The sequence below is a fragment of the Emys orbicularis genome, chromosome 13 (assembly GCF_028017835.1).
Source record: "Emys orbicularis isolate rEmyOrb1 chromosome 13, rEmyOrb1.hap1, whole genome shotgun sequence".
Taxonomy (NCBI): domain Eukaryota; kingdom Metazoa; phylum Chordata; order Testudines; family Emydidae; genus Emys; species Emys orbicularis.
Window position 1 is genome coordinate 4773804 of NC_088695.1, and position 22021 is coordinate 4795824.

The 22021-nt window shown below is 47.6% G+C and overlaps 1 protein-coding gene across 1 annotated transcript; it reads left to right on the top strand.

Annotated features, from left to right (window-relative positions):
• The first annotated feature begins 2086 nt into the window (after positions 1-2086).
• Positions 2087-14678, top strand: LOC135888142 (killer cell lectin-like receptor subfamily B member 1B allele C). Its single transcript, XM_065415953.1, has 6 exons — positions 2087-2171; positions 4722-4824; positions 8916-8983; positions 12531-12685; positions 13539-13651; positions 14555-14678. Exons 1-6 carry the CDS (start codon positions 2087-2089, stop codon positions 14676-14678), a joined length of 648 nt encoding a protein of 215 aa, XP_065272025.1.
• The last annotated feature ends 7343 nt before the right edge of the window (positions 14679-22021 follow it).

Consider the following 22021-nt stretch of genomic DNA (forward strand, 5'->3'; position numbering starts at 1 on the left):
CTACCTGGGGACAAATATTTGACAATGGGCGTTTCAATCTAGCAGGCAAAAAGATCTAACAAGATCCCGTGGTTGGAAGTTGAAGCTAGACAAATTCAGACCAGAAATAAGGTGCAAGATATTTAACAGTGAGTGTAATTAACCACTGGAACAACTTACCAAGGGCTGTGGTGAATTCTCCATCACTAGCAATTTTTAAATCAAGATTGGATGTTTTTCTAAGAGCTTGTCTACACTACAAATTATGTCAATATAACTTATCTTGCTCAGGGCTGTGAATAAGTCACCCCCCGCCCCGAACAACGTAAGTTACACCTACCTAAGCGCCGGTGTATGACGGAGCTTCTCCCACCGACATAGCTACCGCCTCTCGTGGAGGTAGTTTTATTATGCCGACGGGAGAGCTCTCTCCTGTCGGCATAGATGCAGCTGCACCGGGGTACACTTCTAGTGTAGACTAGTCCTAAAAGACCTGCTCTAGTTCAGATCAGAATGATTTGGGGGAAGTTCTATGGTGTTTGCTATACCTGAGGTCACCGTGGTCCCTTCTGGCTTTGCAATCTATGAATTATGGAGAACTACAGGTCCCACAAGGCACTGCAGCAACATGTGGGGCTCAAGTATTTTGGAGTTTGGTTTTTTCCCACGAACCTGACGTTTCCACAGGAGAAAAAGAAAACCATTTTCCATCACCAGTCTTCACCCCAGGCATGGCTGTTGAATGCGGACGCGGAGTGACAACATTCTGAGGTGGGTACATCTATCAAGAGGGTGCCAGTCAGGGGGCTGCCTTCACAATCTAGATCTGAGTGCTGTCAGTTTTCATCACCTACTACAAGCAGAGGAATGGTGCGCAGAGCCCACACAGGAGGAAAAAAAACACAAAACCACAAGCTGAGTCGTGGTTTAGCTGGGGTCGATCACTGTTGTTGAAGCAAGTTTGGTAAGGTAATTTCCAGTCACGCTGCAGCTTTCGCTGGTCCATACATACCTGCATAGAAACAGGCCTTGAATCAGAGTAGGTGAGTCCGTTCTAAAAATACTGCAAGAACACACTTAGTCCCTCCTCACTGTGCTGTAAGCAATGACCTTCACATATACATTGAGCAACTGTGGAAACCTGTTAGTGTTACCCTCATCCTTCCTGTCGTCTGGGCCCGTGGGCGACCCTCACTTGGTGTCTCACAGCTGAGTGTATGTGGCCAGTGCTGGGAGGCAGGGACACAGCTCATTTTTGGGGAGCACCAAGTGCCAGGAGCTTGGAGGGAAAAAATTAAATAACAATCGTTCTCCTCACAGGACGTGGGCCCAGGCATCGTTCTCTTTGCTTCCAAGCCACACTTTGCCCCAGCGGCAGCTGAGCGGTGGGTGGGTTGGGTGTCATGGAAAGTGACCTTTAACGCCCAGTGCTGCTATTTTTGGGTGACCATCGAGTCGGCCGTCACAACGCTGACATGAGCGGGGACGGCTGCAGGGCCCTCGGGGGCGTATAAAGGCGAGAAGGACCCCTCAAAACTCAGCCCCCGCTGCTGGGGGGAACCTGGTGACTTAACGGCTGGTTCTACACGGCTGTGACTCATGCTCAAGTTCAAGTCCCTGCAGCAGGGCAGTGGCCCTTGTGAAAGAGGGTTCACGCCCAGCGTCCATCGAGTGCACCAGCTGTGGGGACAAGGGAGCATCAGAGCATCAAAGCTTGGGCCTAGTCATCCCAAAGCCCTTGGCAACATGTCTGGATTCAAGATGGCCGACCCCAGGGGGAAACCGCCACGGAACCGCGGAACACTTTACTGTCACGCCCTTTTTGAAGGCAGAATTTCTCATGTTGGGGGCTCGCTGCCCAACAGGACAGCTTTCTGTCAGCGCCCCGTCCCTGCCTCTGGTGTCAATTGCCCTGGGGTAAGGACATGAGACCTGTTAATGAAGGAAACCCCCAGCGCAGAGATAGGAAGGAAATTCACCAGCACCTGACAGATGCTACTTCCTGATTTTGGAGGCACCGCTCACCTTGGATTGCACGTACATCTCAGCGGCTGCCCTTCCACACAGCGTCCCTTGGTGGGCATTGCCTTCTTTTGCTGTCTGGACCATGACTGAGGAAATAATCTACGCTGATATAAATGTCCTGGAAGACTCATCCCCCACCAGCCAACCCTCTCCCCTTAACCACCACGGTAAGTGAATTTGATTTTCTTTCCCTGATTTGTCCTAAGTTTGGGGTTCTGCTTTCCGCATGGGTGTTTATTAAAGTTTAGACGGTAGAGTTCAGAGAGCAATTTTCTAGCTACCAGGCGCTGCTCAGCGCCCTAGGAAAAGCTTGTCCCGGTATCTGCCAGTCTTTAGCTTAACACAGAACATTTGGTTTCTCTTTACAGCCACATGAGTGTATAAATATTACTGGAATCTTTGCAGCTGGGAACATCCTTTACACTCACATGCCAGGGCAGTAAAATGTAATAGCAGCTTTTATCCATCTTCTGGGGGATTTCAGTAAGTTAGATTGATACACCAGCTGCAGATCTGGCCCACTGACTCCCATGGAGCTCTGGCTGATTCGCATTAGCTGGGGATTTGGCCCAAAGCGTCTTTGTAATAAATGGAGTGAGTTGCGAGTGAGAAGAGAAGGAACGGGCATGTTCAGGGTGGCAAATCTGGGAGACTCTGTGAGTAGCACTTGATTATTGGATTTGGAAGGAGGAGCCAAGATCCAAATCTTGGGGAGCCCAGTGTAAAGGCAGTGACCCCACTGCGTTCAGTGGAGTCCATGCTGAATTCTGATCTCAGTGACCTTGGCATAAATCCGGAGTGACCCCACTGAAGTCCTTGGACTGAGGCCCGGTTCTGCTCTCACTTCTCATTCTGAATTCAGTGAGTGCAGCTGAGATCCGAATCAGGAGCCAGCACAAGGGGATGCCGGGCAAGAGCAGCAGAGACAGGCGTTGAGGCTGCAAATGGAATTAGCTAGGGAGTCCGATGGGTGCTGGGACGGATGAAAGTGGTGTAGAAGGGTGGAAGGAACAGAAGGATAAAGTGAGGTTATGGAATCTCCATCATTGGAGATTTTTAAGGGCAGGTTCGACAAACACCTGTCAGGGATGGTCTAGATCAGGGGTGGCCAACCTGTGGCTCCGGAGCCACATGCGGCTCTTCAGAAGTTAATATGCGGCTCCTTGTATTGACACCGACTCCAGGGCTGGAGCTACAGACGCCAACTTTCCAATGTGCCGGGGGGTGCTCACTGCTCAACCCCTGGCTCTGCCACAGGCCCTGCCCCCACTCCACCTCTTCTCGCGCCCTCCCCTGATCCTGCCGTGCCCTCGCTCTCCCCCCCCCCCCCCCGCCTCCTGCATGCCACGAAACAGCTGATCGGGAGGTGCGGGAAGGGAGGGGGAGGCGCTGATCGGCGGGGCTGCTGGCGGGCGAGAGGTGCTAGGAGCGGGCGGAAGGGGAGCTGATGGGGGCTGCTGACGTATTACTGTGGCTCTTTGGCAATGTACATTGGTAAATTCTGGCTCCTTCTCAAGCTCAGGTTGGCTACCCCTGGTCTAGATGGTGCTTGGTCCTGCTATGAGTGCCAGGAGCAATGGTCTCAAGTTGCAGGTGTGGGGGTGGGGGGGTCTAGGTTGGATATTAGGAAACGTTATTTCACTAGGAGGGGGTGAAGCACTGGAATGGGTTACTAGGGAGGTGGTGGAATCTCCTTCCTTAGAGGTTTTTAAGGTCAGGCTTGACAAAGCCCTGGCTGGGATTTAGTTGGGGATTGGTCCTGCTTTGAGCAGGGGGTTGGACTAGATGACCTCCTGAGGTCTCTTCCAACCCTAATCTTCTATGATTCTATGAGTGCAGGGGACTGGATTTGATGACCTCTCGAGGTTCCTTCCAGTCCTATGATTCTATGATTCTATCCCAGTGTCTGCTATCAGATGTTCAACATCACAAAAGATCGCAAGTCATGCCACCACCTAGCAAAGAGAAGGACATGAGGAGTCTGAACAGGTGCTGAAGGGTTCTGCTTCTTGGCTCAGTGCTGAAAGTAAGCTAACAAGCAGGACACTGAGCGCAAGACAGGAACAGTGTATGTTTAGATACAATTGAAATCTGGCCCCTTAACTGCAATGGATTATATGTCTGTTTGGTAGATAGCCCCAAATCACTCCTGCTGCTGACCGCTTTTCTCATGGGCTAACTGGACAGGACTGCAGAGGGGACAAAAAGATTGAAACCTCTGCTGAAATCTCACCCACATTTCCAATAGTTTCAAAATGCTCCGTAAATACCAGTCAAAAACTCTGGCTAGCCGGTCAATGGGGGCCTCCTAAGAATAGTGTATCCCTGTCTGACAGCTTTATAACTGACTCCAGTATCACACTGCCTTTATGTCTACACTGCAAAGAAACACCCGTGGCACTGTCAGAGCCCGGACCAACTGACTTGGGCTGCAGGGCTAAAAATTGCAGACGTCCCGGTTTGGGCAGGCTCTGAAATCTTGTGAGGGTCTCAGAGCCTGGGATCCAGCCAGAGTGTCTACACTGCTATTTTTAATCCCACAGCCCGAGTCACTAGATCTGTGCTCTGAGATTTGGCACCGCGATTTTTCGTTTGCAGGGTAGCACATCCCCCGAGTGGCCAGAGAGACAGAAATCCAGATAAGCACATATGCCTCTTTGTTTAACACGTCCTTAAGTAGCTACAGAAAGTGCTTCACTGAATATTGCATCTCACAGATCTCCGGGGATTTGCACGCTGGCACGGGTCCATTCTGTGGATTGCTTTGGCTGGCAACGTGATCCTGGCTACAGCGGTAATTGCACTGGGCATTCAGGGTGAGTAGCTCAAGGCCTGCTCTTCACTGGAACAGGTCCCTAGTGAAAACAAATTTTGAAACGTTGGAAACGGAAATTCTGCTTTCCGACTCACTCTTCAGAGATGTAGCCTCAATTCTCCTGTCCCAGCTCTGTTCCCTTAATAATTTGCTCCACTTGTCAGTAGACGACTGGACGCTTCATCCCAGCTAGGGCAAAGTGTTACAAGAACATGGTCCAGTCTGAACTTGGTACCTGAAACTCAGGGCATCCTGTTGGGGGGAAACTTCATGTTGTCAAATAGTGTTGCCTTGCAGGGCTGTTGCCGTTAGGAGAAATCAATGCTCTAGTCAGCTCTAGTCTCAGTGTCATCTTATTTATTTACAAAAAACGGGCAGTAAATCACATTTCTCTGATCACAGGAGAAACAAACAGCCACAGGAAGTCTCCTTGCTCAGAAATCCCCAAGCCTGCCTCTTCACTGGGCTCTGTGCCCAAGAAGTTCTGTCCCTGTGTTTCCTCAGGGGTCATTCTCACAACTGCTTCTCCTGGGTTCCCCCCTTTGCCCCCCCCCCCAACACACACAGGCTGCAACCGATAACCTAGCCACTGTGTTTCCAACTAGGAAACCTCTCAGCCCACCTGGCTTAGCTCTGATCTGCCACATGGCCTGTTGCAGTGGGTGATAACCTCCCCTGCCTGCAGCTGTCTCTGCCACAGAAAGGGGCTTAATAGCTCTGAGACGTTGCACCCCATAATGCTTTATAGAAATATGCTTATGAGAGTAAATATGACATAACTGGAATATGTTTTATGCTAAATATGCCATGTAACATATCTTTGCAAAGGTTATGATCTACTGAATATATTCATCCTATTTGTACGCATGTGTCATTTTTATATCTGAAGTTATGAGCGTTGGCTCTATGCTTGTATTTAAAGTGTTTGCTGTAGGCAGCTCACAAGGCAGATTTGGGCAACATAGTGTGAAGGGGGTCTCTGTGATCCAACCCGTCACAGTGGCGTAGTTGAGCAGGATCTGTGCACAGCTGACTGCTTTAAGATACTGGTAGTGATTTTAAGTGAGTTTTAAGTGTTCTGGCTGGAGAACAGACAAAGGGGTAACTGGTTTGTTATTTTCTGTTTGCTTATTTCGGGTAAGGGAAATAGGGACAGAAAAGGAACCAAAATAAGTAAGAGTGAAGATCAGAAGAAGCTAGAACTGCACAGGTTGCAAATTGTCCAGAAAGGCTGAACACTGGGTGCTGGGAAAGTCTCTGTTAACTGAGAAGCCCCTGAGCTGAGTGCATACCAGTTTCAGTGAACTGCAGAGCAGCGTGGCCCAACCTCTGTGTCTGTGCTGAAGCTGATAGCAAGACAGGAGTGGAGGGATGCCTGTTCTGGCAGGAGGGGGTTCTCAGTGGTATCCCAGCTCATCAAGCGATGGTCTCAAGGGGAGACAAATGGAAACTGATGCGCAATTTGCCCTGGAAAAGACTGCCATGGAGGCAGAAGCAGCCAGACAAGGGGCTGCACTCCAGCAAACCCTGGACTTAAAAGACAACGAAAATTGAGACCCAGAAGCACGAACTGGCTGTAATGGTGTGGAAGAGGTGCACAGAGACATGTATCCTGGAGGTGGAAGTTGGGGTCCTGGTGACCGCTGCGGTGGGAACAGACTCCAAGGACTCTGTCGCTGGAAGCAAGCCCAACCTGAGTGAAGGGAGGGGGGATTTTGCTGGCCAGTGAAGGGTCTGTCATAGCTGGTAGCTGTGAGCCCACAGTTGGATCAGAATCACCTTCCCTTTTGGGGGACACAGGAGTGTCTTCCCCAGAGGGGAGCCCAAAGAGGAATTTTAGGTATACTGCCTCCGCCGTGGTCAGCGTCCAAGTCTCTGGCAGTAAGTTCAGGAGGAGGGTGTGATGTTGCACCCCATAATGCTTTATAGAAATATGCTTATGAGTGTAAATATGACATAACTGGAATATGTTTTATGCTAGATATGGCATGTAACATATCTCTGCAAAGGTTAGGATCTACTGAATCTATTCATCCTATTCATATGCATGTATCATTTTTATATCTGACATTATTAATGTTGGCTCTATGCTTGTATTTAAAGTGTTTGCTGTAGGAAGCACATAAGGCAGAGTTGGTCAACATAGTGTGAAGGGGTTATTCAAGTAATTGGGAGTACTTCACTAACAGTGGACTTTGGGAGACGCCAATCCATACCTGAGCTTTCCTGGGAATGTTCAAACTAACATGTAAACAATGGCGTCGGCCTGCAAAAAGCTGAATCATCCATAGACATGTGACTTGTCCAGGTGGCTACAGACTCCATCTTGTTGCTGTGATCTTGCACAGAAGAACAAAGTGTTTCCACCCACAAGAGAGAGAATATCAAAGGCCCTGGAAACCCCTCCATTTGGTCTTCAGCTAGCTCAAAAGATAGCCTCTCCACCCCAAAGAGATGCCTGAAAGAAACTGGAACAAAGGACAGTAACTATGGGGGTGTGACTGATTGCTGGACCCAGACTAGAAAGGAGTCTAGTGTGTGAAGAAGCTTATTGGAACATCTCTGAGGGTGAGATTTACCTGCATTTAGTTTCCTACTGTATTAGGCTTAGACTTGCGTGGTTTTGTTTTATTTTGCTTGGTAATTCACTTTGTTCTGTCTGTTATTACTTGAAACCACTTAAATCCTACTTTTTATATTTAATAAAATCACTTTTTACTTATTAATTAACCCAGAGCAAGTAATTAATACCTGGGGAAGCAAACAGCTGTGCATATCTCTCTATCAGTGTTATAGAGGGTGGACAATTTATGAGTTTACCCTGTATACGCTTTATACAGAGTAAAACCGATTTATTTGGGGGTTTGGATCCCATTGGAAACTGGGTGTCTGGGTGCTAGAGACAGGAGCACTTCTTAAGCCATTTTCAGTTAAGTCTGCAGCTTGTGGAGGATGTGGTTCAGACCTGGGTCTGTGCTGCAGCAGGCTAGCATGTCTGGCTCAAACCAGGCAGGGTACTGAAGTCCCAAGCTGCCAGGGAAAATGGGCTCAGAGGTAGTCTCAGCACATCAGGTGGCAGTTCCCAAGGGGGTCTCTGTGATCCAACCTGTCACAAGCTCCTTTTGTTGAGAGTAAAGGAGGGTGCTTGGCTCCCACTGGCTTTCATTAGGCCAGTGATTGTCCTTGGGCCAAACATCCCCTTGATGGAAACTTTCAACATCACAATATGAAGGAAAACATGGAATGGATCAGAATATTCATAATGAATGTGGCCCTCCCTCCCTCTCTCCCTTCCTTCCTTCCCTGCCTCATTCCATCATCTCTGTCCCTACCAAGGTCAACAGACGCTCCTTGGTGATTTTTCACATCATCACATTCTCACTGTTCCGATCCCTAAATACTAATGATAATTCCAATTCCTTACCCTTTTGCCTCGCAGTAGCAGATTTCAGGGCCTGACAGGTCAGTTTTCTCTCTGGAGGAGAAACTGGTAATGCAGATCCAAGTATTTCCTAGTGCAATTTGTTTATTTACAAGATAGATAGATAGATAGATAGATAGATAGATAGATAGATAGATAGATAGATAGATATCTTGTTTCCTGGTCACAAACTGCACCCAGGCGATCCCCCCTTGCAAAAGCCCCAGAGCCGGTCAGCAAGAAGCAGCTCTCTGGAGCCTCTGTGTCCCTTGGACTCTCACCTTGTTCCCGCCTCAGCCCTGGGGAAACCCCCATAGTCCAAGCTGCTCACCCAGGACTGCATTCTCTGGACATTAGCCCTCCCTAGGGTCAGCTGCTGTGCAGAACAAGGGACCCTGGGAAAGGTGTCACTGCCCAGACACAGGCAAGAGCTCTGCCCCTTCAGGACTGTCTGGCTGCAGTGAGTTTCACCCTGGGAGCTCATACACCAGTGACCTGTAAAGTACATGACAGGAGCCCCTGCGGCCATAACAGCAACAGTAACAACCACTCACCTGGCTGCTGCTTGGAAGTTTTCCAGGGCTGCTCGCCGCAGACGGACACTGGCGCAGTCTCATCGGTCCCCGAGAACGGCAGTGTCGCCCAGAGACACTCCCCCGGCAGAGAATGCAACAGGAGCCTGGAGGACTTGGTGTCTCGCCTGAAGCAGAGTCTGTGTCACTCAGCCCAGAGCCCCTCAGCAGGTAACCGCAACTCGCTGTGTTTCTGAGCTCCTTGGCATGTTCTGTACACCATGCAGGTGGAGGAGGGCCTGTCTGAAGGAGGCCGGCCATGGGCAGGCCAGCCTGTTAGCCTGTGTCCTCCTCTCATCCTAGGTCCCAGGTGGCCCCGGAGCTTCTCTCTCAGTGAGGCCAGAGGAGGGGCACTGAGGATGGGGGAGGCAAGAAGGGGATCTGCTCCCATATTTCCTCGAAGGATAACAAATACATAAGGGCTGTTATAGAGACGACGGGGATCAATTGTTCTCTGTGGCCACTGAAGGCAGGACGAGAAGTAATGAGCTTTGTCTGCAGCAAGAGAGATTCAGGTTAAATATTAGGAAGAATTTTCTAACTCTCAGTGTAGTTAAGCACTGGAACAGGCTTCTAAGGGAGATTGTGGAATCCCCGTCGTTGGAGGTTTTAAAGAACAGGTTGGAATATTAGGGATGGTCTAGGTCTACTTGGTCCTGCCTCAGTGCAGGGGGCTGGACTTGATGACCTCTCAAGGTCCCATCCAGCTTGACAGGTCTATGAGTCTGTGAGAACTGGTGCTGCTGAGAGACAGTCTCCTTCCTCCAACCTCAGGCAAGGAGAAGATGAGCCTGGGGCATCTTTCCCCTGCCCCAGCAACAAGAGGGAGGCCGGAGGTGGATCAGGGAGGTGGAGCAGAAAGGTGGATATCAGCATCTGGCACCAGATCCCAGCAGAGGCCAGAGCTTAGGTAGGAGACACGGCCATTTCCGACCTCCCCCATCTGAGCAGTTTCAGAGGAAGAAAATTTCTTTCCAAGCCTCCCCAATGCCAGCAGTGGCTGGAGGTAGGGCAGACATTGGGTGCCTGAATTCCTAGTCCGGGGCATCAGAGGAAGGGGGGGAAGTGCTGGCTATGGACATACAAGCAAATACTTTTGTGGTCCAATTTGGACAATATTTGCCGGCCAAGTAGCACCAATGGCAGACACCTCTCAGTGGGGATTATGGGGCACAGTGACCTCCAGTGGCCAGTCAGGGTAATTCTCAGAGTGAGCTGGATTGCTGAGCAAATAAATGATTTTTTGTTTCAGGGGCTGAGCCAAAAAAACAGGCTGGGGGGGTTGGGCGGGGCATAGAAGGGAGAAAAATAAACAACAGTTCAGTTCAAACCAAAACTGTTTTTTTTTTTAAATTTTCAATGTATTGGGGAAAAAATGAAAAAGCTTCATTTTGGCTTGACGAAAATATTTTTGTCAACCTAAAACTATTCTTTTTTCATTTTTTAGGGGGGAGGGTTCCACCATTTTAAAATCTATTTGTTTTTATAATGTCCACGTTGGAAGCCGAAATACTGTTTCAAAACAAGAGGTCGAAGTGACACATTTTGAAATGGCTGAAATGAACCGTTTTGACTTTTTCCAGAAAAAAATAAATGTTGAGGCCAAAACTATTTGTGGAATCCAACCCAAGATTGTGAATGGTTTGAGTGCAGAAGATGCATTATTTGGCAAATTTACTATTTGCTGAAATTTTTGATTTATAATTTTTTTGCCCAGCTCTAGTGAGCAGGGCAGGTTGTTCTAAGAATACGAGTATAATGAACTCTAACAAAGACTGTATTTAGTGATAGTTCAGATTTCCACAGGGTACCCCAGAGCCATCCCCCCAAAGGCACAGTCATGTTGCCCACAGCACTGTCAGTGTAACACACTCCAATGATCTGTAAGGCCTTCACTCCCACCTCCAACGGATACCAGAAAGCACTAGGCATCCCAGCTTCACCCACCTCTCACACAGAAACCGGAGCAGTGACCTCAGACGCTCTCTTGTAACACCAGCAGCACATATGCCCGTTACACAGCCCGTGCGTTTGGGAAGTGACTCCACTTTGTCAGGGCCGAGGGCGACATTCAGGTTTTGCACCAGCCTGCAAGAGAGGTGGAGAGCAGGTGGCAGCGCAGAGGTAGCCGTGGTGGCTAGTGATGGCTAACGAGGCTGAGCGTGTAGAGCTAGTTATGGCTGATGCCTGCGGCTGAGAATGCCCAGGTGGTTTTGGGTGACGGCAATAGCGACAGTGGGTGATGCTGAGTGAGGACCCTTGGGCTAGAGCCACAAAGGCACTTAGATGATTAACTGCCACTTTCGGGGCCTAAGTCCAACATTTAGATACTGCTGGGATCTTCAACACCCACTCCCAGTTGCCACTTAACCCTGTAGGTGCCTAACGTAAAGGACAGCTGGGGCTGCACTAAGCAGGATTTGGCTGGTAGCACGTCCCTGTTATACCCAATAGTTAGATTCCTCTGCCAGGACGTGGGAAACCAGGTTTGAATTCTGCCTGATCTGGAACTGGGGCTCCTTGAGTCCAGCTCTCCCAGGTGAGGGCCCCGAATCCTGGGCTGTTGAGTCTTATAGGGGAAAATCTGTCCTGTTGAAACCGTTCCATTTTGTGTGTGCTAATTAAATAATGAAACAGTTTGACACTGAGACCAAGGTGTCTCCACTTTGCCTTGCAGTGAAAGAAGTGTGACACAAAGTGTCAAACTGTTTCATTACAACACAGACAGGAGACGCGTTGATCTAGAAAAGAAAAGTCGACCAAATGTTTCAAGCATAGATTCGTGATTCCAAGGCCTGAAGGGACCATTGTCATCATCTAGTCTGACCTCCTCTAGGACACGGGCCAGAGACCCTGCCCCAAAATACTTCCTAGAGCAGAGCTTTCAGAAAAACATCCGATCTTGATTTAAACATTGCCAGTGATGGAGCAAAATTACGACCCTTGGTAAATTGTTTCAATGGTTAATTACCCTCACTGGTAAAAATGTACACCTTATTTCTAATCTGAATTTGTCTAGCTTCAACTTCCAGTCATTGGATCATGTTATACTTCTCTGCTAGACCAAGAGCCCATTATTAATCATTTGTTTTCACATAGATACCTATAAACTGTAATCAAGTTATCCCTTAATCTTCTCTTTGTTAAGCTAAATAGCCCTAGCGCTTTGAGTCTCTCACTGTTAAACAGGTTTTCTAATCCTTAGATCTTCTCTGAACCCTCTGCAGTTTATCAACAGTGTTTTTGATCAGCACAAAGTAGAAGCTGCTCTGAATGATTTTTAAAAATTAAATTAAAATAACAGACTCTTTCAATGTGTTATGATACATCACGAAATAAGGGGGAAGTAATGCAAATCATATAAAAATAAGAATCCATAAAATAAAATTCAAAGTGAAATTCTGAAATGTTCCAAACAGAACATTTTCCACAATAAAAATAACCTTGTCATTCTGAAACATTGTTTTCTGTGAGAATATTTGTCACAGTTGATACAGTTTCTTGAAAACCGTTTGTTGAACCAGCTTTTCTACTGAAAAACGGTTTTGAGGGAAATGTTCTGACCAGCTTTCATTGTTAAACAGTGAGTCTAAAGGGTCTGGATGGGATTATTGCAAGTGCCTGACTCAGGGGGACATGTGCCCTCTCTGAGCTGTTACAGGCACGTTCATTAGGGCTCAGAATCATTACTGCTGTGTCTCTCCACATCTCTCTCCAGACGGCTCCGGCTGCAAACTCTGCCCCATGGACTGGCTGTCGCACAGGGGAAAGTGCTATTGGTTTTCTAAAGAAAGCACCATCTGGAACAAGAGCCGTGATAACTGCTCAGCGAAGAGCTCTCGAATGCTAGTGATCCAAGACCAGGAGGAGATGGTAAAGTAAAACAAAGGGGGCTAAACTTCCCCTGGAGGGGAACCCCAGTTACATGGTACCTGATGTGCAAGAGGAGAAGGAGACTTCTTCCTGAGGATGCTAATGCAGCATCCTCAGGATGGGGGGAGGGATAGCTCAGTGGTTTGAGCATTGGCCTGCTAAACCCAGGGTTGTGAATTCAATCCTTGAGGGGGCCACTTAGGGATCTGGGGCAAAATCAGTACTTGGTCCTGCTAGTGAAGGCAGGGGCTGGACTCGATGACCTTTCAAGGTCCCTTCCAGTTCTAGGAGATAGGATATCTCCATTATATATAAGGGCAGGAGCAGCTCTCACACACGTTGCTCCCCATTAACACAGGGATGGGAGAGCCAGGAGAGCTGCAGAGCCTGAAACTGTTCCCCCAACCTCCCCACTGCCTCCGCTTATTCCTCCTCCTGCCTCGTGCGGATGGAGGCTCCTTCCCCATCAGGAGCCACACACGGGGAACAGCAAGACGGGAGGCACAGAGGCATATTAACCGCTCCGGGTGGGATTTTCAAAAGCATGAAAGATAGGAGCAAAACACAATGGGGTGACAAGCGACTGTCACTGTGACTTGTGCTCCTAATTCCCCTAGACACTTGAAACTCCCACCCTGTGTCATCTAGCCCTGAGCCCTGTTTACACTAGTGTTCCCACTGGTGCTGCTACACCGATGGTAGAAATGCTGGGACACTGTAACAATAGCAACAACAAAATCTAATGTAGCCAAGGCCTAAATGCTCAAGCACCCTTTTGGAGAACAGTCTGTCAAGTTTTCTAGCTGAAGCAAACGCTATCAGGTTGTACTCACCCTCTGTCTTCACCCCGCAGGAGTTCATACAGAACGTCACACAGGGTAAATATCATGTCTGGCTCGGGCTCAGTGTTACATCACCAGGGAAGAACTGGACCTGGGTGGACAGCTCCGTGTTAGACCAAACTCTGTGAGTGCTGCCTGGTGGTTGCTATTTTATTTCATTAAAAAATGCATATGTAATGACACCCCCTGGTTGAGCTATTAATAGGACTTAAACACATGGAGCCCTGTGTCTAAACAAACCAAGCTGCAAGATTGCTTGAGCTCCAGGGCCAACTCTGTGAGTGTAGAGACTCTAGCAACTACAACTGGGTAAATTTTTGTCGGTGACTAGTAAACTCATTGAAAAAAATAAAACCATTTTTTTCAGGGCAATGAAACTATTTGTGAAGTCAACCCAAATTAACAAATAGTTTTGGCTGCCAATTTTTCTCCCCAAAAAATTTACAGTGGTTTGCTTGACTGTTTGAAATGCAATGTTGCCACTTTGCATTTTGAAATGATGTTTTGTTTCAAAATGTAGCAATGTGTATTTAAAAAAGATTAAAACTTCCCAAAACAAAAAATAATATATATATATTTTCCATTTAATTTAATATAGGGATGTTTTTCAACTCATAGTGATTTTTTTTTCCTGTTCAGTTTTTCATTCCAGCAAGAAAAATCTGTGAGGAAAAATCAGTTTTGGTTTGAACCAAACCAATTTTTTTTTTCCGGTTCAGCTCCTGAACTGAAAAAAATCAATTATTTGCTTAATTCTAGTAGCAGCCTCGTAGGCCTCTATCCATGGTGTAGCCACTAGATGGGGACAAAGAGCTACGCTGTGCTAGCATGTGTTACACAGAGCTCATGAAAGAATTCAGTCAAACTGCCCATTGGATTAGAAGAACTAGTTACTCTAGGTTGCTTTAATTTAATCTAAACCCATAAGGACAAATTTGTCCCTGATGTAATCAACTTCATTGATTTTGGCAGAGTTACAGAGAGTCTGAATTTGGCTCATTGACTTCCTTTTTCCTCTGTTTTACAGGTTCCCAGAATCAAGTCCTACTGATCTAAACAGCTGTGGAATGATAAAAGGGAATCAGATTAAATCTGAAATTTGCAACGCTGAATTAAAGTGGATTTGTCAGAAGGAAACTGTGCCGCTATGAACAGTGACAGACCAGTACACTGCCTTGTGTTTCAGCCTCTGGGCCACACTTCCAGGAGCAGATGTGCCGGCGGAGACATGTATGTCCCGTGCATCCTCAAACCAGCTATTTGTATGGGCAACTTGGGTAAATGCATTTGCAAATCAGACCCTAGGGCAAAGGCGCATCTCATGGATGTAAACACGGCACGACTGACTTGGGTCCAGTAAGAACACACCTGTACCTCCCCCTGTATCCCCTTGCACCATCACTGATACCCTGGCTCCACCCCTTCCTCCTTCACCCCCTTCTCTTCACCTCCAGTGCCTCTTCAGCCTTCTGCCTCTCAGGCCCAATACTTCAGTTCCCTTGTGCTTCCCCCAGGTGTCCACTTAGCTCAGTGGGAGGGGCATTTCCACATCCTTGTTCGCCTTGATCTGATCTCTCTGCCAACTCCATCTCAATCTGTTGCTTTCCTCTCCTCTCCGGGGTCTTCTCCTGCTTTTCTGCCTAGCCCTCCTTCAGCGTCTCCTTGACAACCTTGGAACTTTTTTAACCCAATGTTTTTCAAATCAGGTGTTTCATGAAAGTGGACAACGGTTCTTGAACCATTTTGGTTTTGATGAATTGTCATTTTCTGACACCCCCCACCCCCGAAAAAAAAAACACAGAAAATACCTAACCATGACTGAGTTTCTTATATTTTTGTGAATTTTGCATCATTTGTAATTTCTCATCATTTCTCATTTTTAATAAATTGTTATCAGCATTTTGTATCATTTATAATCTTTCCTTTTTCAGAATAAGTATATTTTAATGGTTTTGGCAGCTTAGTCACATGATGGATTATTGAATTATTTCATATTTTTTTAAATTATTTTACAAAGGAAAGCAATAAACAACAAAGGTCCAAGGGACAATTTGCTAAAAATTGTGGTAAAATTTTAAAAATAAATGATTTTTAAATGAAGAATACTGATGTTGAGAAAAGGTCATTTTTGACCCCCCAAAAATCTCCCAAACAAACCAACTTATGTTTCAAAAATATTGACCAAATACAACTTTTTTAAAAAATTACAAAAATTGACATGACTGATCTAAGACAAAGCAAGAAAAAATAACAGTTAAAACTGCCACGCCCTTTACACCACAAAACAGCAAATTAACAAACAGACTTATTTTACTGCATTGTATACACTGCAGTAGCTTGCATCGTGTTTGGGGAGGGATACCTCAGTGGTTTGAGCATTGGCCTCCTAAACCCAGAGTTGTGAGTTCAGTCCTTGAGGGGGCCACTTAGGGATCTAGGACAAAATCAGTACTTGGTCCTGCTAGTGAAGGCAGGGGGCTGGACTCGATGACCTTGCAAGGTCCCTTCCAGTTCTAGGAGATAGGTGTATTTCCATTTTTAAAAAAATAGCCACCAGATGTCACTGCTCTCACAAACACAACAGAACGCACCTTTCTCTCATAAACAGGAAAATGTAATGCCATAAAGTAGCATTAGATGGGAAAATAAATTCAAGTTGCAACACAGTTCTGTGTTGTTTACAGCTCAAAGCATGTTAACCTTTCGGGAATTAGCTCCATGGGCGGTGGGACTGCCTGATGAGTCCCCGCCCACTCTCTTCCCCCCTCCCCCCGCCTGCTCCTGGAGGCTGGGGCAGGCAGGCTGGGGGCTGTGGTGTACCCCTGGGGCTCTTCCGGCTGCCCAGCACTGGGGCTGGACTCAGGCTCGGCTGGTGGGGAGCTTCAGCAGGGGGCTGGGACCACGCCGCATGCCCAGCTCTCCAGGGCCAGGGGGCTCAGGCCACGCTGCCTGGCGCTCCGGGGCCGTGAAGCAGGGGCCAGTGGCCATAAGGGGGGGCGCTAGGGGCGCAAGAGCCAGCGTCACAATGGGGGGGACTGGGGCCATTGGGCATGGAAGGGGCAGAAGGGGCAGGGGACTGGGGGGTTAGCCGTAGTCTGCCTCCCCAAGCCAGGGGTTCAGCCATCACCCATGGACATCTCATATGTGGGTGCTATCTGCAGGAGGATGGGACTGTGGTTGTGTCTTTGGGTGTCTGCATAAGCCAGCACAACAGGGCCCTGATCTCAGCTGGGGCAGGGACAGCTGTAGAGGCATTAAATGTGGCTTCAGTGTGTGACAGTGCAATCTGCTTGTAGGGAGCTGGTGTGGCCCCCCACTCCGAACCAGAGGGTAAGGAGCCACTCTCTCTGCCTGGGTGGGCGGAGCCAGGCCATGCTTACTCTATCCCCCCATAAGTGGAGGGGTGGAGCAGGAAGTACAAAAGGCGAGGCCCTTAACTCAGTTGGGGTGGCACCAGGGAGGGAGTCAGATACAGGCTGCTCCCTGCGAACTCTGCTGCCGAGCCAGGGGAGACCTGACGCTGATGAAGAACTCGGGTTACCGGGGCTGCCGGCTGCTGAATACCCGGACGAGTTGGAGGAGCCGGGCGGCGACCCAAGCCCAGGACAGCCCAACGCTGAGGGCAAGCTGGAGCTACCAGGGCTACTGGTGGCCAAATGCCCAGACGAGCTGGAGGAACCAGAGGGACCCACTCGAGAAACCAGGTAGGAAGCAGCCCAGGGGTGGAACTGGCCAGTGTGGTGAATTGATGGTCGGTCAGTGTGTTGCGGATGGATCCCCTTGGGAGGGGTGTTAAAAATGGTCTCTCTATGGCTCACGGAGCCATTTATGGGATATAGCCCTGCTGACCTGACACAAGGAAGAAAGGAGAGCAGCAGAATACGGACCCTGGACTTCAGAAAAGCAGACTTTGACTTCCTCAGGGAACTGATGGGCAGGATCCCCTGGGAGAATAACATGAGGGGGAAAGGAGTCCAGAAGAGCTGGCTGTATTTTAAAGAATCCTTATTGAGGTTGCAGGAACAAACCATCATGATGTGTAGAAAGAATAGTAAATATGGCAGGTGACCAGCTTGGCTAAACAGTGAAATCCTTGCTGATCTTAAACGCAAAAAAGAAGCTTACAAGAAGTGGAAGATTGGACAAATGACCAGGGAGGAGTATAAAAATATTGCTCAGGCATGCAGGAGTGAAATCAGGAAGGCCAAATCACACTTGGAGTTGCAGCTAGCAAGAGATGTTAAGAGTAACAAGAAGGGTTTCTTCAGGTATGTTAGCAACAAGAAGAAAGTCAAGGAAAGTGTGGGCCCCTTACTGAATGAGGGAGGCAACCTAGTGACCGAGGATGTGGAAAAAGCTAATGTGCTCAATGATTTTTTTGCCTCTGTCTTCACGAACAAGGTCAGCTCCCAGACTGCTGCACTGGGCAGCACAGTATGGGGAGAAGGTGACCAGCCCTCTGTGGAGAAAGAAGTGGTTCGGAACTATTTAGAAAAACTGGATGAGCACAAGTCCATGGGGCCGGATGCGCTGCATCCGAGGGTGCTAAAGGAGTTGGCGGATGTGATTGCAGAGCCATTGGCCATTATCTTTGAAAACTCATGGCGATCGGGGGAGGTCCCGGATGACTGGAAAAAGGCTAATGTAGTGCCCATCTTTAAAAAAGGGAAGAAGGAGGATCCGGGGAACTACAGGCCAGTCAGCCTCATCTCAGTCCCTGGAAAAATCATGGAGCAGGTCCTCAAGGAATCAATTCTGAAGCACTTAGAGGAGAGGAAAGTGATCAGGAACAGTCAGCATGGATTCACCAAGGGGAAGTCGTGTCTGACTAACCTAATTGCCTTCTATGATGAGATAACTGGCTCTGTGGATGAGGGGAAAGCAGTGGATGTGTTATTCCTTGACTTTAGCAAAGCTTTTGATACGGTCTCCCACAGTATTCTTGCCAGCAAGTTAAAGAAGTATGGGCTGGATGAATGGACTATAAGGTGGATAGAAAGCTGGCTAGATCGTCGGGCTCAACGGGTAGTGATCAATGGCTCCATGTCTAGTTGGCAGCCGGTTTCAAGCGGAGTGCCCCAAGGGTCGGTCCTGGGGCCGGTTTTGTTCAATATCTTCATTAATGATCTGGAGGATGGCGTGGACTGCACTCTCAGCAAGTTTGCAGATGACACTAAACTGGGAGGAGTGCTAGATATGCTGGAGGGTAGGGATAGGATACAGACGGACCTAGACAAATTAGAGGATTGGGCCAAAAGAAACCTGATGAGGTTCAACAAGGACAAGTGCAGAGTCCTGCACTTAGGACGGAAGAATCCCATTCACTGTTACAGACTAGGGACCGAGTGGCTAGGCAGCAGTTCTGCAGAAAAGGACCTGGGGATTACGGTGGACGAGAAGCTGGATATGAGTCAACAGTGTGCCCTTGTTGCCAAGAAGGCTAACGCCATTTTGGGCTGTATTGCCAGCAGATCAAGGGACGTGATCGTTCCCCTCTATTCGACATTGGTGAGGCCTCATCTGGAGTACTGTGTCCAGTTTTGGGCCCCACACTACAAGAAGGATGTGGAAAAATTGGAAAGAGTCCAGCGGAGGGCAGCAAAAATGATTAGGGGGCTGGGGCATATGTCTTATGAGGAGAGGCTGAGGGAACTGGGATTGTTTAGTCTGCAGAAAAGAAGAATGAGGGGGGATTTGATAGCTGCTTTCAACTACCTGAAAGGGGGTTCCAAAGAGGATGGATCTAGACTGTTCTCAGTGGTACCAGATGACAGAACAAGGAGTAATGGCCTCAAGTTGCAGTGGGAGAGGTTTAGATTGGATATTAGGAAAAACTTTTTCATTAGGAGGGTGGTGAAGCACTGGAATGGGTTACCTAGGGAGGTGGTGGAATCTCCTTCCTTAGAGGTTTTTAAGGTCAGGCTTGACAAAGGCCGGGCTGGGATGATTTAGTTGGGATTAAGTCCTGCTTTGAGCAGGGGGTTGGACTAGATGACCTCCTGAGGTCCCTTCCAACCCTGACATTCTATGATTCTATGACCCTTGGGCCGGAATGAAGCGGTGTTGAGCGGGCCTGCGTTCCGCTATCCCTGCCACTGCCACCTCGGGGTGGCAGGCTCCCGATAAAGTGCCACAGACTTTTGCCAGCGCTACCCTGTTGTGCCCACCGTGGCAGCACACCTCCCTCTGCTAATTCCCCCTCGACCAGAGAGATGTGACCCTGGCCTAGTGGCTTGGTGGACCAACCGACCCGCTACACTGCTTTATTCACAAATCCTGTTGTTCAAAATGGACTAGGGAGTTAATTTTATTTCGTTTCGAGGTGGTAACTAAAGGCAATATCCACATGAGTATACAGTGAGGCAAAGACACATGTAGGTCTACAGATAAAGGACATGAACTGTAAATAACATTTGCAAAGTAGTAACTCTGTTATCCACGTCTTACACTTCAGAATCAAACGAACACATTGTGCAATGAAAACAATGTGTAAACAAGTAACAGACTAAGTCAGACTAGAAATAACATGTAAATGTTTAACAGTAAGAATAATTAACCATTGGAACAATTTACCAAGGGTTGTGGTGGATTCTCCATTGCAGACTGTGACGGGTTGGGTCACAGAAACCCCCTTGGGACTGCCACCTGATGAGCTGAGATTACCTCTGAGCCCATTTTCCCTGCCAGCTTGGGATGTGAGTACCCTGTCTTGTTGAGCGAGACACGCTAGCCTGCTGCAAACACAGACCCAGGTCTGAACCACGTCCCCCAACAGCTGCAGGTTTAACTGAAAACAGCTTAAGAAGTGCTCCTGTCTCCAACACCCAGATATCCAGTTCCCAATGGGGTCCAAACCCCAAATAAATCCGTTTTACTCTGCATAAAGCTTATACAGGGTAAACTCATAAATTGTCCACCCTCTATAACATTGATAGAGAGATATGCACAGCTGTTTGCTCCTCCAGGAATTAATACTGTTCTGGGTTAATTAATAAGCAAAAAGTGATTTTATTAAGTATAAAAAGTAGGATTTAAGTGGTTCCAAGTAATAAAAGACAGAGCAAAGTAAATTACCAAGCAAAATAAAACAAAAACACACAAGTCTAGGCCTAATACAGTAGGAAACTAAATGCAGGTAAATCTCACCCTCAGAGATGTTCCAATAAGCTTATTTCACACACTAGACTCCTTCATAGTCTGGGTCCAGCAATCACTCACACCCCCGTAGTTACTGTCCTTTGTTTCAGTTTCTTTCAGGCATCTCTTTGGGGTGGAGAGGCTATCTTCTGAGCCAGCTGAAGACCAAATGGAGGGGTTCCCAGGGCCTTTTATATTCTTTCTCTTGTGGGTGGAAACCCCTTTTGTTCTCCTGTGCAGAATCACAGCTACAAGATGAAGTTTTGGAGTCACATGGGCAAGTCACATGTCCATGCATGACTCAGTTCTTTACAGGCTGACGCCACTGTTTACACATTCATTTGAAGGTTCCCAGGAAAGCTCAGCTGTGGATTGGTGTCTCCCAAAGTTCATTGTCAGTTAAGTGTTTCTTGATTGGGCACTTACTGAGAATAGTCCTTTCTCAAGAAGCTGACCAAATGCTTCACTGAGGCTACCTAGAATCAAAACACATTGAGATACAAGTACATAGCCAATATTCATAACTTCAATTACAAAATGATACACACCTACAGCTAGCATAATCATAACCAGCAAATCATAACCTTTCCATAGGCACCTCACATGACAACCTTTGTACAATATTTGCTGCAAATATATAACAGTGGTCACAACAATGATCTATACAGTCACAGTTTATGTCAATAACGTCACACTGACAGTTTTTAAAATCAAGATTGGATGTTTTTCTAGAGAATCGGCTCTTGTTCAAACAGGGATTAATTCAGGGCAGTCCTATGGCCTGTGTTATACAGGTCATTTTAGATTAGCACAGTGATCCCTTCTGGTCTTGGAATCCACAAGTCTATGACATAAGAACATACGAATGGCCATACTGGGTCAGATCAAAGGTCCTTCCAGCCCAGTATCCTGTCTACTGACAGTGTCCAATGCCAGGTGCCCAGAGGGAGTGAACCTAACAGGCAATGATCAAGTGATCTGTCTTCTGCCATCCCTCTCCACTCTCTGACAAACAGAGGCTAGGGACACCATTCCTTACCCATCCTGGCTAATAGCCATGAATGGACTTAACCTCCATGAATTTATCCAGTTCTCTTTTAAACCCTGTTATAGTCCTAGCCTTCACAACCTCCTCAGGCAAGGAGTTCCACAGGTTGACTGTGCACTGTGTGAAGAAGAACTTCCTTTTATTTGTTTTAAACCTGCTGCCCATTAACTTCATTTGGTGGCCCCTAGTTCTTATATTATGGGAACAAGTAAATAACTTTTCCTTATTCACTTTCTCCACACCACTCATGATTTTATATACCTTTATCATATTCCCCCAGGCCCTGGTCTACACTACGGGGTTAGGTTG

Bases quoted from the DNA above. Each gene is read 5' to 3' on its own strand.
- LOC135888142 (XM_065415953.1), top strand. From the start codon at position 2,087: ATGACTGAGGAAATAATCTACGCTGATATAAATGTCCTGGAAGACTCA. The intron at 2,172-4,721 runs GTAAGTGAATTT...TGCATCTCACAG, and splicing joins CTCTCCCCTTAACCACCACG to ATCTCCGGGGATTTGCACGC. The intron at 4,825-8,915 runs GTAGCTCAAGGC...AGAATGCAACAG, and splicing joins GCACTGGGCATTCAGGGTGA to GAGCCTGGAGGACTTGGTGT.